Source organism: Procambarus clarkii, chromosome 8 (genome assembly GCF_040958095.1).
Source record: "Procambarus clarkii isolate CNS0578487 chromosome 8, FALCON_Pclarkii_2.0, whole genome shotgun sequence".
Taxonomy (NCBI): Eukaryota; Metazoa; Arthropoda; class Malacostraca; order Decapoda; family Cambaridae; genus Procambarus; species Procambarus clarkii.
In genome coordinates, this window is record NC_091157.1 from 15,447,217 (window position 1) to 15,472,967 (window position 25,751).

The 25,751-nt window shown below is 43.2% G+C and overlaps 1 protein-coding gene across 1 annotated transcript in view; it reads right to left on the reverse strand.

Moving 5' to 3' along the window:
- The window catches only part of LOC123759743 (G-protein coupled receptor GRL101), a 785,517-nt gene that overhangs the window by 625,786 nt on the left and 133,980 nt on the right, over window positions 1-25,751 (reverse strand). Inside the window, exon 6 of the mRNA XM_069319377.1 lies at window positions 18,854-18,952. Within this exon, the coding sequence (XP_069175478.1) occupies window positions 18,854-18,952 (99 nt within the window). The remainder of the gene's footprint in view (window positions 1-18,853; window positions 18,953-25,751) is intronic.

Here is a 25,751-nt window from a genome sequence, read left to right on the forward strand (position 1 = left end):
CCTTAAAAAGATTCATAGAAAACACCGACCTTACCTAACCTTGTTAGTATCTTAAGATAAGCATCTTATTGCTTCGTAATTACAATTATTACCTAACCTATAATAAGTATAGGTTAAGTAATAATTGTAATTACGAAGCAATAAGATGCTTATCTTAAGATACTAACAAGGTTAGGTAAGGTCGGTGTTTTCTATGAATCTTTTTAAGGGTATCTATTATGTTTAGTATATCACCTATGCACGTAGTTAATAAGTCAATATTGACTTTACGAATTTGCGAGAACGGGTTGAATTGCGGTTGTCACAACATGCTTATAGTATTAGAACTGCCCAAACGTCTAATGCATTGTATCTACATACGAGTTTATGCGATCACAATATTAACTGGAATGGGGCAAAAAGCATTACCAATTGTGGGGATTTCGTGGAACGGAATTTGATTGAGTCTGCTCTAATCAGTCAGTGTCCAAATCTTCTTAATGTTAGTACTGGAATGTACAAACTTGATCCATTTTTAAGTTATAATATTGCACAACAGTTTAAGAAACAACTCTGATAGAGAGGCTTACAATGTCTCATTATAATTGTATATTCATATATTGTGTGTTCATGAGGCTTTTCTTTAATCTTTCATCCTTATTCTCTGACCGCTTAATCCTCTTTGACCATTCTAAGCTAAGCTATACCTGTTTTTGGTTAATTACACCTGGCCAACCCTTGGGATGGGGTGGTCAGGTGTCGGCCTATATATCTTCCCCCCTTCTCCCTTCTCCTTAGTCAGTCTGGTGTTGACAAAGGCTTTAACAAAGCCGAAACGTTCACCTCATTTCATATTTCTCTGTGGATTTTCCGCATAAAATGATCAGTGTTTTGTGATCGTCAATGGCATATATATATATATATATATATATATATATATATATATAGCCACATCACAAAAACGTATTACCGAACATTCTGAGTGATAAACTTATAAGGTGGAAGGTGTTGGGTATCAGAGCCGTTTCATGCGCCTGTGAGGAGTAGAGGCAGGAAAGATTATTTTAGAAGGCTGATCTATGGGATAATTAGAGTCCCTAACATGACAAAAGAGAGCATTGTTTGTGTGTGCCGACTTAACACTTCTTTTGTGTTCCTGAAGTCTGCCATTTAGTGTACGGTTAGTATCCTCAAAGAATAGAGACAAGACGAACAGAAAATAAAGTAGATACCAGAATCATTGGAAACAGGCAACCCGTCCTCATCAACAAAGGCCAAAGTCCATTCCATGCACCCGCCAAACCCCTTGTTTATGAATGAAAAACAGTTTACACGCGACTCACAACTGATTTCGTTCGAACACTTCCAGAACAATTGCTTCACTGAAGAATTTTGTTCGAACCACAACGCTGTAAATGCTTCACCCACGTACTACAAATGAAAATAGTCGCCAACAGAACCTAAACACCTAACCTAAGCTAACTTATGCCTATATACGTACAATATACTAATATTATAATATTAATTTATATTTGAGAAAATTCCCGTTTTGAATGAACAGCATATTAAAATTTATGAATGCGTCTGTGGGATCAACCGCTGGATGTAATGGACTTAGGTCGAGGATGAGTTGACATGGGGGTATGTAGTTTGTAGTCACTATGTTGAAAGATCCTAAACACCTAACCAAACCTAACCAATGCCTGAATATGCACTGTTTGGTAATATATATCAATATTAATTTATTTGAACAAAATGCTATTTTGAATTAACAGCATATTAAAATTGATGAATGCGTCTTTTGGGTCAACTGCTGGATGGAATGGACTTGGTCTGAGGACGGGTTGAAGCAGGAGGAGCAGTGTGAGCCAGATGAGTACGAAGAGTGTTAGTTGGTCGAAAGAGGAGCACTACATCAAGAGGACGAAGGACATTAGTTAGATTTTCGAGTTCATATATAAAGGGAAGACAAAGCACAGTGGGGCTAGTGCTGGAAACAGGTTTGGGAAAAAAGAAATTACGTTTAGCTTCATAATAGGCACAGTTGATGAAAAATTATAGGCAGCCACGGCGAGAGAAGACTTGTCAGCTACGTTATTGCGACTCATCGTCTGCAATAAGCCCCATAATAACTTGCAATTAATAATTTTTAATCCAAAAATGCTGTAAATTTAATATTAGAAGTAAATTCTCTGTTATTAGTCATAATTTAATATGAAAGTCGAATGACGATGTGTAGTGAGCTCCGGGACAGCAGCATGGTACCCAAGCGCTCCATAATATTGCGGCCAAATGAACAGCAGGATATGTTTTTACAAGCAATATAAAATGTTATCTCTTTAGGGAACCTGATTGGTGCCTGGTTAATTGGTCGGCTCAATTATAACGCTTCGTATTTATAATGAACTTCGCCCTAGAAAAAATACGATAATCATTAATAACGTAAAGCTCTCATGAGAGCGAGAGACAATGAGAATGACACCATCGCGCTCTCAGAGAGAAGGGAAAATCAGGGAGAAAGCGCCAAGCTATTACGACTATATAGCACTTGGAAGGGGTCTGGACAAGGATTTGGGATGGGACGGGGGGAAAGGAATAGTGCCCAACAACTTGGACGGTTGGGGATTGAACGCTGACCTGCAGGAAGCGCGGCTGTCGCTCTATACCGTTCAGCCCATGTAGGAGAGAGGGGCGGTGTCCAGGCCGCTAGTACTAGCCTACTAGCGGCCTGGGCGGAATACAGTGGTGCCCGCCCCACCACACGGCCTCCACCGAGCGGGGACGACTAGGAGGCCATATTGAACACCACCCTAACAAGGCACTCCACTTGCCAGCTGACAATTACAAAATTGTTGTCTTACAGCTGGGCGGCGCAGAGGGCGTCGGACAGCTGGGTGGACAGCGCTTCGGATTCGTAGTCCTGAGGTTCCGGGTTCGATCCCCGGTGGAGACGGAGACAAATGGAAAAAAGGATGCTTTCACCCTGATGCTCTTATTACCTAGCAGTAAATAGGTACCTGGGAGTTAGCTGCTACGCCTAAGATGAAGTGCTGCTTCCTGGAGGGTGTGTAACAAAACGGAGGCCTGGTTGAGGACCGGGCCGCGGAGAAGCTAAGCCGGAAATCAAGATAACGTCAAGATAACATTATTATTATATGAAGCTAGACAGACAATACCATCATTCAGGGGCGTTCATCAATGAATTAAACATAAGATTTTCAACTCGACGCCAAATCCAATATATATATTAACTACACAATGAATAAGCTTAAAAGTATATTGAATCAAAATTTAATAATTAAAACCCCGAACATTGTGTGTGGGAACCTTTATACATTTATATAGACGACAGTCCACTAGAGTCACTACAATATTGTCACATACTAGCTGATGAAGTGCCGGTGATGAAGTGTTGGCGATGAAGTGCCGGTGATGAAGTGTTGGCGATGAAGTGCCGGTGATGAAGTGTTGGCGATGAAGTGCCGGTGAAGTGCTGGTTAAGAAGTGCCGGCGATGAAGTGTTGGTGATGAAGTGCCGGTGAAGTGCTGGTTAAGAAGTGCCGGCGATGAAGTGTTGGTGATGAAGTGCCGGTGATGAGGTGTTGCTGATGAAGTGCCGGTGATGAAGTGTTGCTGATGAAGTGCCGGTGATGAAGTGTTGCTGATGAAGTGCCGGTGATGAAGTGCCGATGATGAAGTGCCAGTGATGAAGTGTTGCTGATGAAGTACCAGTGATGAAGTGCCGATGATGAAGTGCCGGTGATGAAGTGTTGCTGATGAAGTGCCGGTGATGAGGTGTTGCTGATGAAGTGCCGGTGATGAGGTGTTGCTGATGAAGTGCCGGTGATGAAGTGTTGCTGATGAAGTACCAGTGATGAAGTGCCGATGATGAAGTGCCAGTGATGAAGTGTTGCTGATGAAGTACCAGTGATGAAGTGCCGATGATGAAGTGCCGGTGATGAAGTGTTGCTGATGAAGTACCAGTGATGAAGTGCCGATGATGAAGTGCCGGTGATGAAGTGTTGCTGATGAAGTACCAGTGATGAAGTGCCGATGATGAAGTGCCGGTGATGAAATGCTAGTGATGAAGTGCCGGTGATGAAGTGCCAGTGATGAAGTGCCGGTGATGAAGTGCCGGTGAAGTGTTCGTATTCAAGTGCCAGTGATGAAGTGCCGGTGATGAGGTGTTTGTGATGAAGTGCCGGTGATGAAGTGTTGGTGATGAAGTGCCGGTGATGAAGTGCCGGTGATGAGGTGTTTGTGATGCAGTGCCGGTGATGAAGTGTTGGTGATGATGTGCCGGTGATGAAGTGTTGGTGATGAAGTGCCGGTGATGAGGTGTTGGTGATGAGGTGTTGGTGATGAAGTGTCGGTTATGAAGTGCCGGTGATGAAGTGCCGGTGATGAATTGTTGGAGATGAAGTGCCGGTGGTGAAGTGTTGGTGATGAAGTGCCGGTGATGAAGTGCCGGTGATGAGGTGTTGGTGATGAAGAATTGGTGATGAAGTGCTGGTACTTACCTAATTGTGCTTGCGGGGGTTGAACTTTCGCTCTTTGGTCCCGCCTCTCAACCATCAATCAACTGGTGTACAGGTTCCTGAGCCTACTGGGCTCTATCATATCTACATATGAAACTGTGTATGGAGTCAGCCTCCACCACATCACTTCCTAATGCATTCCACCTGTTAAATAACTCTGACACTGAAAAAATTCTTTCTAATGTCTCTGTGGCTCATCTGGGTACTAAGTTTCCACCTGTGTCCCCTTGTTCGTGTCCCACCCGTGCTGAAGAGTTTGTGTTTGTCCACCCTGTCAATTTCCCTGAGAGTTTTGTAGATGGTTATCATGTCTCCCCTTACTCTTCTGTTTTCCAGGGATGTGAGGTTCAGCTCCTTTAGCCTTTCCTCGTAGCTCATTCCTCTCAGTTCCGGGACGAGCCTGGTGGCATACCGCTAGATCTTCTCTAACTTTGTGCTGATGTGGAAGTGCCGGTGATGAATTGCTGGTAATGAAGTGCCGGCGATGAAGTGTCGGCGATGAAGTGCCGGTGATGAAGTGCCGGTGATGAAGTGCCGGTGATGAAGTTCTAGTGATGAAGTGCCGGCGATGAAGTGCCGGTGATGAAGTTCTAGTGATGAAGTGCCGGCGATGAAGTGCTGGTGACGAAGTGCTAGTGTGAAGTGCCGGTGATGAAGTGCCGGCGATGAAGTGCCGGTGATGAAGTTCTAGTGATGAAGTGCCGGCGATGAAGTGCTGGTGACGAAGTGCTAGTGTGAAGTGCCGGTGATGAAGTGCCGGTGATGAATTGCTGATATGGAAGTACCGGTGATAAAGTGCCTTCAATAAAGCAAATTTTAATTAGCCAAGTCTGGCTTCTGACCATAAACATCAAAATGTTTAGAGAAATACCAAGTTTTCATTACTGGCGCATGCTATTATAATGTAATATCATGAAATAAGGAAAAAGCCTTACTTCTCTTTTTGACTGTTTTAACTTAGCTTACAACACTTCCTACCCAAAACGCTCCGCATGTCAGTGGATTTACAAAAAAGTTAAAACATCAATGCTTCGTACTCTCATAAACTCAATGCAGCTTCTTGTATGTATAAATAGATAAATAAAATACGTCAATTTGATACTCATTAAGCATTGGAAACTCAGGCGGAAAAAGGGCGAAGAGGGAGAACGGCCTGTTGACATAACTCGAGTGCATGGGGGAGTTGTGTAAAACCCTGGTTTGTGTCTCGGAGAGGCTGCAGGATCCAGTAAGTTCAGTAGAACTTCGGTTTCAACTCTTTTACCATGTCGTAGCTCATTTCCCCAATTTTGAGCAATTTGTATATGGAGTTCTTCGAAACAAAAATCTTATCCAGGATTATCCTCTCTAATGATGTTTGGTTTAGATATGTCGGTGATATTTTGTGCTTATGGCCGAGTGACCAAGACCAAATTGTTTTTCCTAATGAACTAAATTCTTTGGTACCTTCAATAAAATTCACATGTGAGAATGAGGAGAATGGTACTCTAACGTTTTTGGACATTATGATTCATAGAGTCAATAGAAGGTTCAAATTTAATGTATATAGGAAACCTACCAACGTGGGGTCGTTTGTTCATTATTATTCGAATCATCATAGTAAAGTTAAACAGGCAGTATTTTCAGGAATGTTTCTTCGAGCTATGAGGGTATGCAGCCCTGAGTTTTTTGATGAAGAGATAGCTAAAATATATGAAATTGGGAAGAGTTTACAGTACCCTAAGATGTTTTTGGATTGTTCGTTTGGGAAAGCTAAACGTATGTTTTATAATAATGTCTCCAAAGCGAAACCAGATAATAGAAACTCATTGGTGGTGCCTTATGCAATGGGATTGGAGAAACTTTCCCCAGTTTTTACGAACCTTAATATCAATTTAGTGTTCACTAATAATACGATGAAGTCCAATTTAATATAAAACTCCTCTGATACAGCAGGTTGTGTGTATTCGATTCCCTGCAATGATTGTGAGTCTGTGTACCTTGGACAAACTGGAAAATCCTTACAATTACGTATGTCCCAACATGCTTATAGTATAAGAACTGCCCAAACGTCGAATGCTTTGTATCTACATACAAGTTTGTGTGATCACGCTATTAATTGGGATGGGGCGAAAATCATTACCAATTAAAATGGCTTTGTGGAACGGAAATTAGTTGAGTCTGCCCTAATTAGTCAATGTCCAAATCTTCTCAATGTTAGTACTGGCATGTACAGACATGACCCAGTTTTAAGTTACAATATTGCACAACAGTTTAAGAAAAAACTATGATAGGAAGAGTTACGTTGTCTCATAACAATATTATATTCTTATATTTTGTGTGTGTTCAATGAGGCTTTTTCTTTAATCTTTTATTGTTGCCGCTTAAATCCTTCTGGCCATTCTAAGGGGGGCATGAGTTAGTTTTTTTTAACTTTCTTCAAATCTTTTTTGACTAGTTGTATGTGAAAGGGCTGCAATTGTCCCAGTTCTCTAAAAAGAAAGAGAGATATATTTTTTTTCAACGAATTTTACACATTTTCAGTAAGTTCCTATAACCACAAGTTTCAAATAAAATAATTCTATGACACTTTTCTGACACATTAGCACATAATAAAGGATCTTATGCCGCGGATGTTTTTAAATATGTTTAGTTTTACTAATACAAATAGTCAAAGTTCCCCCCAAAAATTATGCAAATATACTATCTTTATTGCTACTATAAAATCAATAAAAGAACTTAAGAAAAGACGCTGGCATCAGATTTTAGAGACAAACTTTATATATAAGGTGTAAGTTTCATGTAAATTGAATAAAAATGAAACAGTAGGGACTAAGTTTATGTTACTTGAAAAGTAAATAATTACAAATTAAAATCTAAGGTGCTGCCATCTGTGGTTGAGGTTGATATCAACCACTCGAAAATTATCACCCTTACAAATAGGCTTACGTGCAGTCAGGTGTAAAAGTTTCATACAGATCGTCCTATAAGCAAAAAAAGAACAATTAAATTGAACAAAAAATTAACTTAAATTTGTTTTGGATAAAACTAATTATTACATTTTTATAATATATGCTATTGCGATAGCTGAGAGTAATAGACATGCTTTCAGTTGATATTTGTGTTTGATGTTAATTTTTGACCATTTTGAAAATTTTTTGACAAATAATTCAATATTTTTTTCTCCGTTCCTATTTATGCCACGATGCTGAGACTTGGATCAGATGAAACCCTTTTTATATACAACTCGTCGAAAAAGTTTAAATGTAATTGAACTAGTTTTCATTTATTGCATATTTATGTCATATTTGGAACTCATGGCCCCTAAACTAACCTATACCTTTTTCTGGTTAATTCTTTCCCAGGGGATGATGGTCAGGGTTAACCTCCACTCTTCCTTTGTGATTTCATTTAGTCTGGTGTTGACAACGGCCCTGATCAGCCGAAACGTTCATCTTTATCTTTCATTTCTCTGTGGATTTTCCGCATATATATATATATATATATATATATATATATATATATATATATATATATATATATATATATATAAATTACATTTAAATATTATTATATATATCCATTATATTATAATATTACCAATGTTATTGCATTGTCATAGTGAGGAAAAACAAGAGAGAAAAACGAGAGAGAAAAATCTCTCTCGCTGCTAATAGGTAGCTGGACTACAACCACAAGGCCCACGGTGCCGTACTCTCAGAGTAAACCAGACTGCTAATCACTTCATATCATATGCAAACTCTTGTAAAGTTTAAGCGGTGAAGAACGCTGCCTTTGGCGCTTGGTGTGTTAAGTTACAAAGACAGGTTTTTGCCAATATTTCACCCACCCCCCCCCCCACACATCCCACCACAACCGTGTTTGTTCGGGAGACGAGCAACACCCTCTCCCCCTCCCGTGGTTGAGAGACACCCCAACATCATCTCTTCGTATTGGAGAGAGACCAACACCATCCCACCTCCCCCAAGTTTGAGAGAGAGAGACAATCATCATATCTCCCTTCCCTGTGTTTGAAATGCCAACAACCTCTCTTCACCTCTTCCCCCCCCCCCTTGTGTTTGATAGACACACCAACATCATCAAAGGTGTTTGAAAGAACGTAATTATCTACCCTCCCTGGTTTGAGAGAAAGAGATCAACAACATCTTCCCCTGTGCTTAAGATAGACCAACATCATCTCCTCCTGTGAGAGAGAGACCAACAACATCTCCCCCTGTGTATGAGATAGACCAACATCATCTCCCCCTGTGTATGAGATAGACCAACATCATCTCCCCCTGTGTTTGAGACACACCAACAACATCTACCCCTGTGTTTGAAAGAGACCAACAACATCAACCCCTGTGTTTGAAAGAGACCAACAACATCAACCCCTGTGTTTGAAAGAGACCAACAACATCAACCCCTGTGTTTGAAAGAGACCAACAACATCAACCCCTGTGTTTGAAAGAGACCAACAACATCAACCCCTGTGTTTGAAAGAGACCAACAACATCAACCCCTGTGTTTGAAAGAGACCAACAACATCAACCCCTGTGTTTGAAAGAGACACCAACATAATAATAAAATCTCCTGTGAGAGAGACCAACATCATCTCCCCCGTGTGAGAGAGATAGACCAACAACTCCCCTTGTGTGTGAGAGTGAGACCAACATCACCCCTCGTGTGTGAGAGACCAACCACATCACCCTCCCCCAGTGTTTGAGAGTCTTTAAGGAGAGACATTAATTCAGTTGAACTATTAAATATCGTACCCACTAGCCATGCAGAGAGTGTGACACAACAACCAGAGCGGAACAAAATATAAACACAACCCACACATTTGAAATGAAATTTAACTAAAGAGGTTCGAGTCCATCGTGGACGCCTGTCATGTCCCTTCTACTCCATGTGTATGGTCATTCCCCGCCCTCGCCAGGTGTATGAGTGACTGGGCCGAGCAGCCCTCACTACATTAGCCATTTGTGTAACTCTACCTCCCCCCCCCCCCACACACACACATACACGTCATGGGTCACTCACACGAGTCAAGGATCTTGGGAGGGTGGGCACGTTGCGCCGCACTCGTCGAATAAGGCTTCATATTTCGGGACATCAGAGGGATACAAGGGAAAATTCGTTGCTTAGTGATAATACGAAGTGTACCACACCGATTAGAAAATAGCAATTTAATGGATTGTGTCTGATAGTGCAAATTACTCAAGATCAGGGGTACGACATCAGTGCCAAGACACACACATTGCCGCCATGCTTGGTCAGAGTGAACATAACTAGATGTGAGATTGAAGATTAAAGCAAATAGCGAATAGAATAGTGAAGAAGTGAGTCTAAAGGTGTAGTATTAGAGCTATATCGGTGCTAAAGGGAACAAGAAGCTGATTACTGGTGATATATAGCGACAAGTTGGAGTGATCTACACCTGGCAGCGACGTGAACACCAGCAGGTCTACAGGAGCACGTCAACTGTACTTCTAACACCTGTTTGTGCTGTGGGATGCTTGGATTGACAGTAAGGCCTTTCAACAAGTCAGTCAATCATACGGTGTACAGTATTTTTGCAATATAATAGTTACTTTTGGATATAAGTTAACAAACGGAAACGAACCTCAAGAGACAATATACGGCTCACGTGGGAACTAGTTCCATAGCACTTAAGTGTGAAAAAAATACTATGCCCTACACCAGACCGCCCTCCACCTTCTCTCACTCCCACCCCGACCTCACCGTAGCACCTCCAACAATACACACACCTTCCCATCTCCCTCCCACTCTAAACCGCCCCACACACCCTTGCCATCCCACAAATAGCACAGCATCCCTTAGCACCCCCCCTCTCCCTCACACACACACACGCGCGCGCGCACACACACACACACACACACACACACACACACACACACACACACACACACACACACACACACACACACACACACCTGTTGATTGACGGTAGAGATGCAGGACCAAAGAGCCAGAGCTCAACCACGACAAGCACAATTAGGTGAGTGTACACACACACACACACACACATGTACACATGTGCGTGGGGGCCTGGTAGCCTGGTGGATAGCGCGCAGGACTCGTAATTCTGTAGCGCGGGTTCGATTCCCGCACTAAGCAGAAACAAATGGGCAAAGTTTCTTTCACCCTGAATGCCCCTGTTACCTACCAGTAAATAGGAATCTGGGAGTTAGTCAGCTGTCACGGGCTGCTTCCTGGGGTGTGTGTGTGGTGTGGAGAAAAAAAAAAGTAGTTAGTAAACAGTTGATTGACAGTTGAGAGGCGGGCCGTAAGAGCATAGCTCAACCCCCGCACACACAACCAGGTGAATACAACCAGGTGAATACATGCACATGGACCTACCTTACCTTGAGGTTACCTTGAGGTGCTTCCGGGGCTCAGCGTCCCCGCGGCCCGGTCGTCGACCAGGCCTCCTGGTTGCTGGACTGATCAACCAGGCTGTTAGACGCGGCTGCTCGCAGCCTGACGTATGAGTCACAGCCTGGTTGATCAGGTATCCTTTGGAGGTGCTTATCCAGTTCTCTCTTGAACACTGTGAGGGGTCGGCCAGTTATGTCCCTTATGTGTAGTGGAAGCGTGTTGAACAGTCTCGGACCTCTGATGTTGATAGAGTTCTCTCTCAGAGTACCAGTTGCACCTCTGTTTTTCAACGGGGGTATTCTGCACATCTTGCCATGTCTTCTGGTCTCATGTGATGTTATTTCTGTGTGCAGGTTTGGGACCAGCCCCTCTAATATTTTCCACGTGGAAATTATTGTGTATCTCTCCCGTCTGCGCTCAAGGGAGTACAGTTTTAGGCTCTTTAGTCGGTCCCAATAGTTTAGATGTTTTACTGAGTGGATTCTAGCAGTAAAGGATCTCTGCACGCTCTCCAGGTAAGCAATTTCTCCAGCTTTGAAAGGTGCTGTCATTGTGCAGCAGTACTCCACTCTAGAGAGCACAAGCGTTTTGAAAAGAATCATCATCGGTATAGCATCTCTAGTGTGAAAAGTTCTTGTTATCCAACCTGTCAGTTTTCTTGCAGTTGTGACGGCTACTTTATTGAGTTCTTTAAAGGTAAGGTCTTCCGACATGAGTACACCCAGATCCTTTACATTGCCTTTTCGTTCTATGTTATGATTTGCCTGAGTTTTGTACGTGGTTTCCGTTTATATATTTTCAATTTTTCCGTAGCGCATGAGCTGGAACTTATCTTCGTTAAACACCATATTATTTTCTGTAACCCATAGAAAGACCTGATCTACATCTGATTGGAGGTTTGCCATGTCCTCTATGTTGTCAACTCTCATGAAAATCCTAGTGTCATCTGCAAAGGATGATACAGTGCTATAGGTTGTGTTCTTGTCTATGTCCGATATGAGGATGAGAAAAAGTACTGGAGCAAGCACAGTACCCTGGAGGACTGAGCTCTTCACGGTTGATTGGCTGGATTTTATTTTGTTGACTATTATACATTGGGTTCTGTTAGTCAGAAAATTGTAGATCCATCTGCCTATTTTCCCGGTAATTCCTTTTGAACGCATTTTATGTGCAATAACACCATGGTCACATTTATCAAAAGCTTTCGCGAAATCTGTGTAAATTACATCAGCGTTTTGTTTGTCTTCCATAGCATCTAATGCCATATCATAGTGGGCCAGCAACTGCGACAAGCAAGAGCGCCCTTTTCTGAAACCATGTTGTATGTGGACACACATACAGCCATTCTGGAGGAATGGTCTACAACATGGCTGCTAAAGTTCAACTCAGGAAAGTGTAAAGTAATAAAATTAGGCGAAGGGAGCAGGAGGCTGAACACAAGGTATCACCTGGGAGGTGAAATCCTGCAAGAGTCAAATAGAGAGAAAGATCTGGGGGTTGATATCACACTGAACCTGTCCCCAGAGGCCAACATCAAAAGGATATCATCAGCGGCATATGCTAGACTGGCCAACATAAGAACTGCTTTTAGAAACTTGGGTAAAGAATTGTTCAGGACCCTGTAAATCACTTATTTCAGACCAATCTTGGAATATGCAGCGCCAGCCTGGCGTCCATACCTAGTTAAACACAAGACAAAGTTAGAGAAGATTCAGCGGTATGCCACCAGGCTCGTCCCGGAACTGAGAGGAATGAGCTACGAGGAAAGGCTAAAGGAGCTTAACCTCACGTCCCTGGAAAACAGAAGAGTAAGGGTGACATGATAACCACCTACAAAATTCTCAGGGAAATTGACAGGGTGGACAAAGACAAACTCTTCAGCACGGGTGGGACACGAACAAGGGAACACACGTGGAAACTTAGTACCCAGATGAGCCACAGAGACGTTAGAAAGAATTTTTTCAGTGTCAGAGTAGTTAATAAATGGAATGCTCTAGGAAGGGATGTGGTGGAGGCTGACTCCATACACAGTTTCAAATGTAGATATGATAGAGCCCAGTAGGCTCAGGAATCTGTACACCAGTTGATTGACAGTTGAGAGGAGGGACCAAAGAGACAAAGCTCAACCCCTGCAAGCACAATTAGGTGAGTACAATTAGGTGAGTACATCACAAACAGGATTTGACACCTTGGTGAGAGGTGACCATACTTCACCCTCTGCTCCCTTCTTCTCCCTCCCAGCTGACACTCTTCCCTCTCTCTGTTCTCCTCCTTTCCCCCTCTCACTACCTCTCTCTCACTCTCTCTCTCTATCTCTCTCTCTCTCTCTCTCTCTCTGTCCCTCCCTTTGCTCTCCTTTATCTCCCTGCCTTGCTCCTGCTGGCATCCTATCACAACATAGTAGAAACATGAACAAACATGGCAGCGAGAGGTAACAAGGGAACAGGGAAAAGTCAATGTGAACAAATGATGAAAGTGTTTGCCGAAATTTTGGAGGAAATCAGGAGGGAGATGCAGGAAATGAATAATAAAATAAGCAACCTGCAAAGCGAGCTGACAGCAGCAAAGGAGATTAAAACCCTCAATGAGAACAATATGGAGGCTGAGGCTCAGGTAATTATCCAAAGAGTGAATGGTTGTGGTACATTGGAAGGGAATGCATTGTACAGACAACATTTGCACAAATGCTAAAAACGAACTTGAAAGCAATGTCCACAGTGAGGGAGGTAGCCATGAAAGCAGCCACCACACAGGAAGCAGCAAGATCCACTAGTCAGCTGCTGGAAAGAAAAAGATCAGTGGTAGCTGTGGGTATTAGAAAGCAGGAAGGCTCCAACAAGAAAGAGTGGGATAATAAGTACAGAGCAGCAGCAAAAGAAATACTAAAGGTGCTAGAGATGGAAGAGGCAGAACAAAGTGTTGAGAAGGTTTTCAGGTTGAGCTGGTACACCAAGGACAAAGACTATGTTAAAGATCGTGTTTGCAAGCAAGACAACAAAGGAGAAGATTCTAACAAGGCAGAGCCAACTGCAATATATGGGAGAATTCAAAAAAGTATTCCTCCAGAGGGATATGACGAGGGAAGAGAGGGCCATGGCGGCAGAAGCAAGGATGAAGTGCAGGGCAAGAGGAGAAAACTAGGAAATCCCAACACAACATCGCCAGAGGTGAGGTGGGGGTGTGGGGGGGAGGGGGGCACCCACATCCAGGAACCCAGTAACACCAGATGGAAGGGCAACTCTACCACCCTCCTCTGCATAGAATCCACCCATACCCAAAACCCTTCCTGCCCCCACTCAAATGCACAGCCAACTTCCCCCCCCCCCTTCACCCCATTCCCACCAAACTACCCCACTCCAACTGCCACCATGTCCCCCCTCCCCTTTCATCCCATACCCTCCTCGTCCTCCCTCCCCCTTCATCCCATTTTCTCCCTGTCCCCCCTTCACTTGATCCCCCCCACCCCTCACTCCAGTATCCTCTGAGACCCTCCTATCCACCTCACAAATCCTCACACCCATGGAACAGCTTCCCCCATCAGCAGAACGTTCGCCAAGAAGAGGAAATGAGAAGGGACAGAGGAAAGTGAGTCTGAAGGCAATGTACATTCACATAGATGGGATTAGAAATAAAACAAATAAACTTGGAGAATGGGTAGTAGAAGAAACCCCAGACATAATAGCACTCAAGGAAACGAAACGGACGAAAAACATAACAAATGCAGTGTTTCCACAGGACTATTATGTTGTGAGGAGAGAGAGAAGAAAGAGGAGGTGATAGTGTAGATATACTAGTAAAAAAAGGCTGGGATTTTGAGATGTCTATTCAGGGCTGTGAAGGTTTTAGTGACTACATATTAGGTACCATAACAACTGGATGACAAAAAAATTATAGTCGTAGTCATATATAATCCACCACCACATGACAGAAGGCCCAGAGAGGAATATGATAGAAAGAACATGGCCACCATTAACATAATAGAGAAAACAGCTTCTGTTGCTAGCAGGAATGGATCTGGACTACTAATCATGCGAGACTTCAACCACGGGAAGATAGATTGGGAGAGCAGAGACCCGCATGGAGGACAAGATACATGGAGAGCTTAGCTGCTGGACGTGGCAACAAGAAACTTTCTAAGCCAGCACATCAAGGAACCAACAAGAATGAGAGAGGAAGATGAACCAGCCATGCTTGATCTGATATTTACCCTAAATGAGTGGGATGTAAGGGAAGTTAAGTTGGAAGCACCCTTCGGAATGAGTGATCACAGTGTATTGATCTTTGAGTAACTGGAAGAACTAGGATTTTTCTCCCCCGAAAATGGACTAGGAAACAAAAGGCTGGCATACCGAAAGGGGAATTATGAGGAGATAAGATGTTTCCTTAGGGATATACCTTGGGACACAGACCTCAGAGCTAAGTCTGTACAAGATATGATAGACTATTTCACCCAAAAGTGTCAGGAGCCAGTAAACAGGTTTATCCCGGCCCACAAGGAAAAATCCGAGAAGCAAAAGTAGAATCCATGGTTTAATAGGGCATGTATAGAAGAAAAGGAATTGAACAAAAGAGCGTGGAGGAACTTCCGGAATAACAGAACACCAGAAAGCAGAGAGAGATACCAGAGAACCAAGAATGAGTATATTAGTGTGAGAAGAGAAGCAGAAAAAAATTATGAAAATTATATAGCAAACAAAGCCAAGACCGAACCAAAGCTACTCTACAGTCATATCAGAAGGAAAACAACAGTGAAAGAACAGGTAATGAAACTTAGAACAGGCGACGACAGGTATACAGAGAAAGAAAGAGATGTGTGAAGAAATCAACAAGAGGTTCCAGGAGGTCTTCACAATAGAACAAGGTTAGATCACTGAACTAGGAGAGGAGGAAGTAAACCCGACGGCCTTGGAAGGGTTCGAAATTACGAGAGATGAGGTCAGGAGACAGCTGTTGGATCTGGATGTGAAAAAGCTGTTGGTCCAGAAGGGATCTCGCCTTGGGTACTGAAAAAGTGTGCAGAGACACTATGCTTGCCACTCTCCATAGTGTATAGTAGGTCACTGGAGACGGGAGACCTACCAGAAATATGGAAGACGGCGAATGTGGTCGCAATATACGAAAAGAGTGACAGACAAGAGGCATTGAACTACAGGCCAGTGTCCTTGACTTGTATACCATGCATGGTGATGGAGAAGATCGTGAGAAAAAAACATAGTAACACATCTGGAGAGAAGGGACTTCGTGACAAATCGCCAACATGGATTCAGGGAGGGTAAATCTTGCCTGACTGGCTTAATAGAATTCTACGACCAGGTGACACAGATTAAGCAAGAAAGAGAAGGCTGGGCAGACTGCATTTTCTTGGATTGTCGGAAAGCCTTTGACACAGTACCACATAAGAGGCTGGTACATAAGCTGGAAAGACAGGCAGGTGTAGCTGGTAAGGTGTTCCATTGGATAACCTAAGCAATAGGAAGCAGAGAGTTACGGTGAGGGGTGAGACCTCAGATTGGCGTGAAGTCACCAGTGGAGTCCCACAGGGCTCTGTACTCGGTCCTATCCTGTTACTGATATACTTAAATGATCTCCCGGAGGGTGTAGATTCATTTCTCTCAATGTTTACTGACGACAAAATTATATGAAGGATTAAGACAGATGAGGTCTGTTTAAGGCTTCAAGAAGACCTAAACAAGCTGAAGGAATGATCGAACAAATGGTTATTAGAGTTTAACCCAAGCAAATGTAATGAAGATTGGTATAGGGAGCAGGAGACCAGACACAAGGTATCATCTGGGAGATGAAATTATTCAAGAGTCAGAGAGAGAAAAAGATTTGGGGGTTGATATCACGCCAGACCTGTCTCCTGCAGCCCCATATCAAGAGGATAACATCACCGACATGTGCCAGGTTGGCCAACATAAGAACGGCATTCAGAAACTTGTGTAAGGAATCATTCAGAACTTTGTATACCATATATGTCAGGCCAATCCTGGAGTATGCAGCCCCAGTATGGAGTCCATATCTAGTGAAGGATAAGACTAAACTGAAAAAGGCTCAAATGTTTGCCACCAGACTAGAACTCGAGCTGAGAGGTATGAGCTACGGGGAGAGACTACGGGAATTAAACCTCACGTCGCTGGAAGACAGAAGAGTTAGGGGGGGACATGATCACCGCATTCAAGAATCTCAAAGGAATTGATTGGGTAGATAAAGACAGGCTATTTAACACAAGTGGCACACGCACTAGGGGACACAGTTTGAAACTGAATGCCCAAATGAGCCACGGAGATATTAGAAAGAACTTTTTTTTGTGTCAGTGTGGTTGACAAATGGAATGCATTAGGAAGTGATGTGGTGGAGGCTGACACCATACTCAGTTTCAAGTGTAGATATGATAGAGCCCAGTAGGCTCAGGAACCTGTACATCTATTGATTGACGGTTGAGAGGCGGGACCAAAGAGCTAGAGCTCAACCCCCTCAAGCACAAATAGGTGAGTACACACACACACACACACACACACACAATGGCGAAATACTAAAGAAATTGTTCACGACTTTTGTTAGGCCAAAGCTAGAATATTCAGCGGTTGAGTGGTAACCATATCATAAGAAGCACATCAGCAAACTGGAAAAGGTGCAAAGACATGCTACTGAGTTGCTCCCAGAACTGAAGGGCAAGAGCTACGAGGAGAGGTTAGAGGCATTAAATATGCCAAAACTAGAAGACAGAAGAAAAAGAGGTGATATGATCACTACGTACAAAATAGTAACAATACTTGATAAAATCGATAGGGAAGATTTCCTGAGACCTGGAACTTCAAGAACAAGAGGTCATAAATTTAAACTAGCTAAACACAGATGCCGAAGAAATATAAGAAAATTCATTTTCGCAAACAGAGTGGTAGACGGTTGGAACAAGTTAGGTGAGAAGAAAGGTGGAGGCCAAGACCGTCAGTAGTTTCAAAGCGTTATATAACAAAGAGTGCTGGGAAGACGGGACACCACGAGAGTAGCTCTCATCCTGTAACTACACTTAGGTAATTACACACACCAGTCTGGTGGCAAAGGTTTGTCTGGTGACAAAGGTTTGCCACCAGATTAGTACCAAAACAGAGGCATATGAGCGACGAGGAGAGACTATGGGAATTAAACCTCACGTCGCTGGAAGACAAAAGAGTTAGGGGGGACATGATCACCACATTCAAGATTCTGAAGGGAATTGATAGGGTAGATAAAGACAGGCTAATTAACACAAGGGGCACACGCACTAGGGGACACAGGTGGAAATTGAGTGCCCATATGAGCCATACAGACGTTAGAAAGATTTTTGTTTCTGTCAGTAGTAGACAAATGGAATGCATTAGGCAGTGATGTAGTAGAGGCTGACTCCATACACAGCTTCAGGTGTAGATATGATAGAGCCCAGTAGGCTCAGGAACCTGTACATTAGTTGATTGACAGTTGAGAGGCGGGACCAAAGAGCCAGAGTTCAACCCCCGCAAGCACAACTAAGTAAGTACAACTAGGTAATTACACACACATATTCATGTGACCTTCCCATCAATCTCTAACATGTTTATATTTATACATGCTTAAAATATTCATATAATAAAGGTGATCGTGTTCATTACTGAACACTGACTTCCCGCCAGGTTCTTCTTGTCTATTCTCACCATAGTTGTTAACGCATGACACAATCATTATTTATAACATTCTCACCAACATCAACTTGAAAGGTTCGTCCCAAACAAAACTGTCTTGAGGACTCCACTGATGTGATAAACGAATTCCCTCATGTCTTCTGCATCACTGTGAGTAATATTATGCTGAGGCTGAGGAACACAGCAACACTCACAGCTGTCGTCGTCAGCACAGTCAGCCAAGACACAACACAGCAACACTCACAGCTGTCGTCGTCAGCACAGTCAGACCACACACAACACAGCAACACTCACAGTTCAGCTCGTCAGCGTGGGTGTCGGCACAGTCAGGCCAGCCATCACACCAGAAGAATCTGTGGACCCGTCTCCTGGAGGCGCACACGACGAAGTCCTCTGTGAGGGAGAGAGGGAGTGTGGTTATGCCTTCTGTGAGGGAGAGGGGGGGAGTGTGGTTATGCCCTCTGTGAGGGAGAGAGGGGGAGTGTGGTTATGCCCTCTGTGAGGGAGAGGGGGGGAGTGTGGTTATGCCCTCTGTGAGGGAGAGGGGGGAGTGTGGTTATGCCCTCTGTGAGGGAGAGGGGGGGAGTGTGGTTATGCCCTCTGTGAGGGAGAGGGGGGGAGTGTGGTTATGCCCTCTGTGAGGGAGAGAGGGGGAGTGTGGTTATGCCCTCTGTGAGGGAGATGGGGGAAGTGTGGTTATGCCCTCTGTGAGGGAGAGAGGGAGTGTGGTTATGCCCTCTGTGAGGGAGAGAGGGAGTGTGGTTATGCCCTCTGTAAGGGAGAGAGGGGGAGTGTGGTTATGCCCTCTGTGAGGGAGAGAGAGTGTGGTTATGCCCTCTGTGGGGAGAGAGGGAGTGTGGTTATGCCCTCTGTGGGGAGAGAGGGAGTGTGGTTATGCCTTCTGTGAGGGAGAGGAGTGTGGTTATGCCTTCTGTAAGGAGAGAGGGAGTGTGGTTATGCCTTCTGTGAGGGAGAGGAGTGTGGTTATGCCTTCTGTGGGGAGAGAGGGAGTGTGGTTATGCCTTCTGTGAGGGAGAGAAGGAGTGTGGTTATGCCCTCTGTGAGGGAGAGAGGGAGTGTGGTTATGCCCTCTGTGGGGGAGAGAGGGAGTGTGGTTATGCCCTCTGTGAGGGAGAGGGGGAGTGTGGTTAGGCCCTCTGTGAGGGAGAGAAGGAGTGTGGTTATGCCCTCTGTACTCATTTATTTGTACTCAGCTAGTTGTGCTTGCGGGGGTTGAGCTCTGGCTCTTTGGTCCCGCCTCTCTAGTGTCAATCAACTCATATACAGATTCCTGAGCCAACTGGGCTCTATCATAACTACATTGAAACTGTGTTCGGCGTCAGCCTCCACCACATCACTGCCTAATGCATTCCATCTGTTAACTACTCTGACACTTAAAAAGTTCTTACTAACGTCCATGTGGCTCATTTGGATACTCAGTTTCCACCTGTGTCCCCTTGTTCGTGTGCCACCCGTGTTAAATTGTTTATCTACCCAGCCAATTCCTCTGAGAATTTTATAGGTGACGATCATATCTCCCCTAACTCTTCTGTCTTGTCTCGTGATGTTCCGTTCCAGTAATCTTTCCTCGTAGCTCATACCCCTCAACACGGGGACTAGCCTGGTGGTACACTTCTGAACATTTTCTAACTTCGTTTTGTGTTTGACTAGATATGGACTCCAAGCTGGAGCCGCATACTCCAGTATTGGTCTGACATATGAGGTATACAAGGTTCTGAATGATACCTTACACAAGTTTCTGAAGGCAGTTCTGATGTTTGCCAGCCTTGTATATGCTGCTGTTATCCTTTAGATGTGGGCATCAAGGAAAAGATATGGTGTGATATCATACCCAAATCTCTTTCTCCTCCTGACTCCAGAAGTATTTCCCTCCCAACTTGTACTTGTGTTTGGCCTCCTGCTCGCTACTCCTGTCTTCATCACTTTGCATTTGATCGAGTTTAACTTTAGTAGCCATTTATTGGACCATTCCTTCAGTCTGACCTGGTCATTATATAGCCTCTTGCCGTCCTCCTCTGTCTTAATCCTTCTCATAATTATCTTTCTCATCATCAGCAAACATTGAGAGAAATGAGTCTATACCTTCTGAAAGATCATTCACGTATATCAGAAACAGGATAGGTTTGAGTACAGAACACTGTGGGACTCTGCTGGTGACATCACGCCAGTCTGAGGTCATCACGCCCTTTGGGCTGGAAGGTATAGCGACTGTCTCGCAGCATGCAGGTCGGCGTTCAATTGCCGACTGTCCAAGTACTTGGGCACCATTCTTTCCCACTCTCCCATCCTAAATCTTTTTCCTGGTCCCTTCTAAATGCTATTAAGTCTTAATGTCTTGGCGCTTAGTCCTGATAATTTCCTTCCCCTCACTGTAAAACTCTGCTTCCTGTTGTTCAGGTACTCCCTTATCCACTGGAGCACCTTACCACTTTCTCCAGCCTGTTTCTCCCACTAATGCAAGTATCTTATCGGGGACTTTGTCTAAAACTTGCTGAGTCCAAGAAAATACATTCTGTTCACTTTTCTCTTTATTGCTTAATGCTTGTTGCCTGGTCATAGAATTATATTAAACTTGTAAGTTTGCATCCCTAAACTTGTACCATTTGCATCCCTAAAACCATGCTGGTGGTGCGTTAGAAAGTCCCTTCTCTCCAGATGTGCTTCCAGGCTTTTTTCTCAAGATCTTATCTGTCACCATGCATGGTATACAAGTTAAGGACACCGGGTTGTAGTTTAGGGCCTCCTTTCTATCACCCTTGTTTTATATTGGGATTTCGTTAGCTGTCTCCCATCTTTTTGGTAGGTCTCCTATTTCCAGCGAATTGTTTTACACCATAGTGTCATCCAAAGTGCTTCTGCCCCCCCCCCCCTCTTTCAGTATCCATGGTGAGATTCCATCCCGTCCAATTAACAGCCTTAATCACGTCTAGATCGAGCAGATACCTCCTAACCTAATCACTGGTAATTTTAATATCTTCCAAGGCTGCTTGTTTATCGCCACTCCTCTTAGTTCAGGAACTTTTCCTTGCTCTATTGTGAAGACCTCCTGGAATCTCTTGTCGAGTTCTCCACACACCTCTTTGTTTGTAACTATATAACCTGAGCTTGTAAAAGCCCCTTAATCACCTTCAATGATTAAGTGCTTAATTACACACTAGTTTCTCTATCAGCTATCTCACCTTGTCAGAGTAAAAGAGACAAATGTATGTGTATGCATGTGTGTGTATATATGTATGTATATATGTATATATATATATATATGTATATGTATGTATATGTGTGTGTGTGTGTATGTGTATAAAGTATATGGGGAAGCTGATCAGAATTACATTTCACCTTCGTAAATTCACAGTAATGACACTATGTAAAAGACACATCGAACACTTTATGTAGGGCATACGTAAATCTGTGTATCTATGTATTTACGTATGTAGGTTAGCTTAGCATTTTAAAAGCAACGAATCACCTTCTGTGGTTGATTGTTCAATAAATTCCTGAACTATATGTTTAACAAATCTCTAACCCCTTCCATGGAGGACTGAAGAAAATGTATATACGCTGGTTAGCATTGTAACTGTGTATGAAGTCAGCCTCCACCACATCACTGCCTAATGCATTACATGTTAACTACTCTGACGTTGAAAAAGTTGTTTCTAACTGTCCCCTGACTAACCTGGGTACTCTGTCTCCACCTGCTCCCCCCTCCTTCCTTCCTTGTGCTAGTACTACCCATGTTAAATAATCCGTCCTTATGTACCTGCCAATTCCCCTCAGAATTTTGTATGTGGTGATCATATCTCCCCGAGCTCTTCTGTGAGGTGAAGTTCATGAAGCCTTTCACCGTAACTCATGCGTCTTAGTTCTGGGACTAGTCTAATGGCATACCTTTGAATTTTCTCCAGCTTCATCGTGTGCTTGACAAGGCACGGGCTCCATGTTGGGGTCACATACTCCTAGAGCATTCCTGGAGTGTTTCTAAGGTTCTACTCCCCGAGCCCGATCTGAGGCCAGGCTCGACGTGTGATAACTTAGTCCAACAGAATGTTGCTTGGAACGACCCGCAGGCCTCCATATCCCCTACAGCCTGGTTGATCCAGCACTTCTTGTAAGAACCCATCCAACTGCCTCTTTAATACATCCACCTTTGTTCCGGCAGTATTTCTAATGCTTGCTGGGAGACTATTGAACAGCTGTGGACCTCTGATGTTCAGTGTTTTCTGATTGTGCCTATGGCACCTCTACCCCTCAATGGTTCTATTCGGCATTTCTTTCCGTGTCTTTCGGTCCAGTTTTTTTATATTCTATTGTGCAAATTTGGGACTTGGCCTTCAGGTATTTTCCATGTGTGTATTGATACCTTTATAGTCTCCTTTCCAGGAAGTACATTGTGAGAGCTTAGAGGCAGTCCCAATAATTTTGACGTTTTATCCTGTCTACTCGTGCTGTATATGGTTATTCCATCGAATTCAGAGATCTCTCCTGTTCTGAAAGGGGAAGTGAGAACCGAGTAATATTCAAGATCAGGACAGCACCTGTAATTTATATAGTATAAGCATTGCTGTGGGGACTCGATTTGAACGTTCTCATAATCCATCCTATCATTTTCCTGGCCGCCGCTATATTTGCTCGGTTATGTTCATTAAAATTCAGATCGTCAGACATCATAATTCCCAAATCTTTTACATGTTGCTTTCCTTCTTCGAGTAGATCTGATTGTGTCCTGTACCCTGTGTTTCGTTAAGTTCCTCGTTTACACCATACCTCAGTACCTGGAACTTATCACCGTTAAAAATCATGTTATTTTCAGTTGCCCAATCGAATAGTTAATTTAATCTTCCTGTAGGTTTTCAGTGTCTTTTACAGTGGCAATTTTCATGCTGATTATTTTAAAATCGGAAAAGGATGACACGAAGCAGGACTGGTCTTACATATGAGGTATACAAAATTCTGAATGATTCCTTACGCATGTTTCAAAAGGGCAGTTCTGATATTAGCCAGCCTCGCATACGACGCTGATGATATTCTTTTGATATGGGATTCAGGAGACAGGTTCTGGTAAATTCCCGCCATTCTGAGGCCTCGCCCCTCACAGTAACACTGTTACTTATTGCTTAGGTATTCCCTTATCCACTGGAGCACCCTACCAGTTAATCTCTACCTTGTAGAGAGCACCCTACCAGTTAAACCGAGAACAGGCAACATACGTTGCCTGTTTCTCCAACTTATGCACCTGCCTCTTATGGGGTGCTGTGTCAAAGGCTTTCCGTCAGTCCAAGAAAAGGCAGTGTGCTCTTCTATCTATTTCTTGCTTAATCTTTGTCACCTGATCATGGAATTCTATTAAACCTGCAAAGCAAGATTTACCCTCCCTGAACCCATGTTGATGGGTTGTCACGAAGTCCCTTCTCTCCAGATGTGCTACTAGGTTCTTTCTCACAATCTTCTTCATTACCTTGCATGGAATATAAATTAAGGACACTGGCCTGTAGTTCAGTGACTCTTTTTGTATGTTGGGACTATGTTTTTGTGGGATGGGACTACCTTTTTGTATGTTGGGACTACATTAGCTGTCTTCGAAATTTCTGGTAGGTCTTCTGTCTCCAGTGACCTACTTCATTACATTATGGAGAAACATTATGGAGAGTGGCAAGCAAAGTGCTTCTGCACACTCTTTCAATACCCATGGTGAGATTCTGTCCGGCCACCTTGGGCACACCCTCTCCTTGCTTTCTAGTTCCTTTTGGGGGGAATATTACTCCTAACTCTACTAAGTACTCAAATATCAGTACACTGTGATCATGTGCATGTGTGTGTGTGTGTGTGTGTATATATGCTTTTACATGTGTATGTGTGAATCCATATGAACGTATGAATACTTTTATGTGATTGCGTCTTCATACGGATTTTTTTTAGCCCGGTTACAAAGATATGTGTATATATCTATATACCAAATCATTTATATGCTTTTACGCGTGTATGCATATATGTATATATATGCATATTAACGCCTGTATATACGGTCGTATATGCCTCCATTTGTATATAAAATTAGCAGATATAATCCAATATATTATAAATACTATTACTTAAATATTAGTAGAAAAATCACAAAGTAATTACCGAAAAATAAATTATTTGATCAGTCAACAGCAAACTCCAGTAACAGATTATCCTCCATGCTAACTGACGTGCAACTTTCTATTAACTGGTGAATCGAGTGGATAATTCATCAAAGGCAAAGTGTGATTAAAACTTTTTTTTAATATACATGCGTCTCTTTTGTGTAGTTTATTCAACGAGGAAAGGAAAATATTTAGCTGTTGTGGAATCATTAAAGTTACGAGTTGCTAAGAAAATGAGTTGACACTGGATTTGTTGATGTAGCTTTAGTCTGGTAGTTTTTCCATGGTGTACAGGGATCCATGGTGTACAGGGATCCATGGTGTACAGGGATCCATGGTGTGCAGTGATCCACGGTGTACAGGGATCCATGGTGTACAGGGATCCATGGTGTACAGGGATCCATGGTGTACAGGGATCCATGGTGTACAGGGATCCATGGTGTACAGGGATCCATGGTGTGCAGTGATCCATGGTGTACAGGGATCTCTTCTCCGCTATTGTGCAGTGACAAAGCTACGACTAAGGTTCATGTTGGGTAGGTTGTGTATCAGAGCCGATTCGACACGACGACGTCTGTGAAGAGTTGAGGCTGGAAAGATTATTATTAGTAGATCAGTCAATAGGATGACTAGAATTCCTAACATGACAGAAGAGAGCATTGTTTGTGTCTGCAGACTTAACGCTTCTTTTGCGTTCCTTAAGTTAGTCGTTTAGTGTATGGCCAGTTTCCCCAAAGTATTGGAGAGGCGAAGACGAACAGGAAATATAGTAGACACCAGCAGCATTAGAAGCAGGATGAGCAGTGTGAACCAGATTACTACGAAGAGTATTAGCTTGTCACTCAAGGGTGAGCTTTATGTCAAGAGGACGAAGGGTATTAGTGAGATTTTTTAGTTCAGATATGAAGGAAAGGCAGAGCACAGTGGTACTAGTGTTGAAGACAGGTTTGGGATGCATGAAATTACATTTAGCTTCAGAAAAACCTTTTAACTTCAGCAAACTTGATAAAATGTAAGGGGTAACCAAAGCAAGAGAATGATTTGTATAT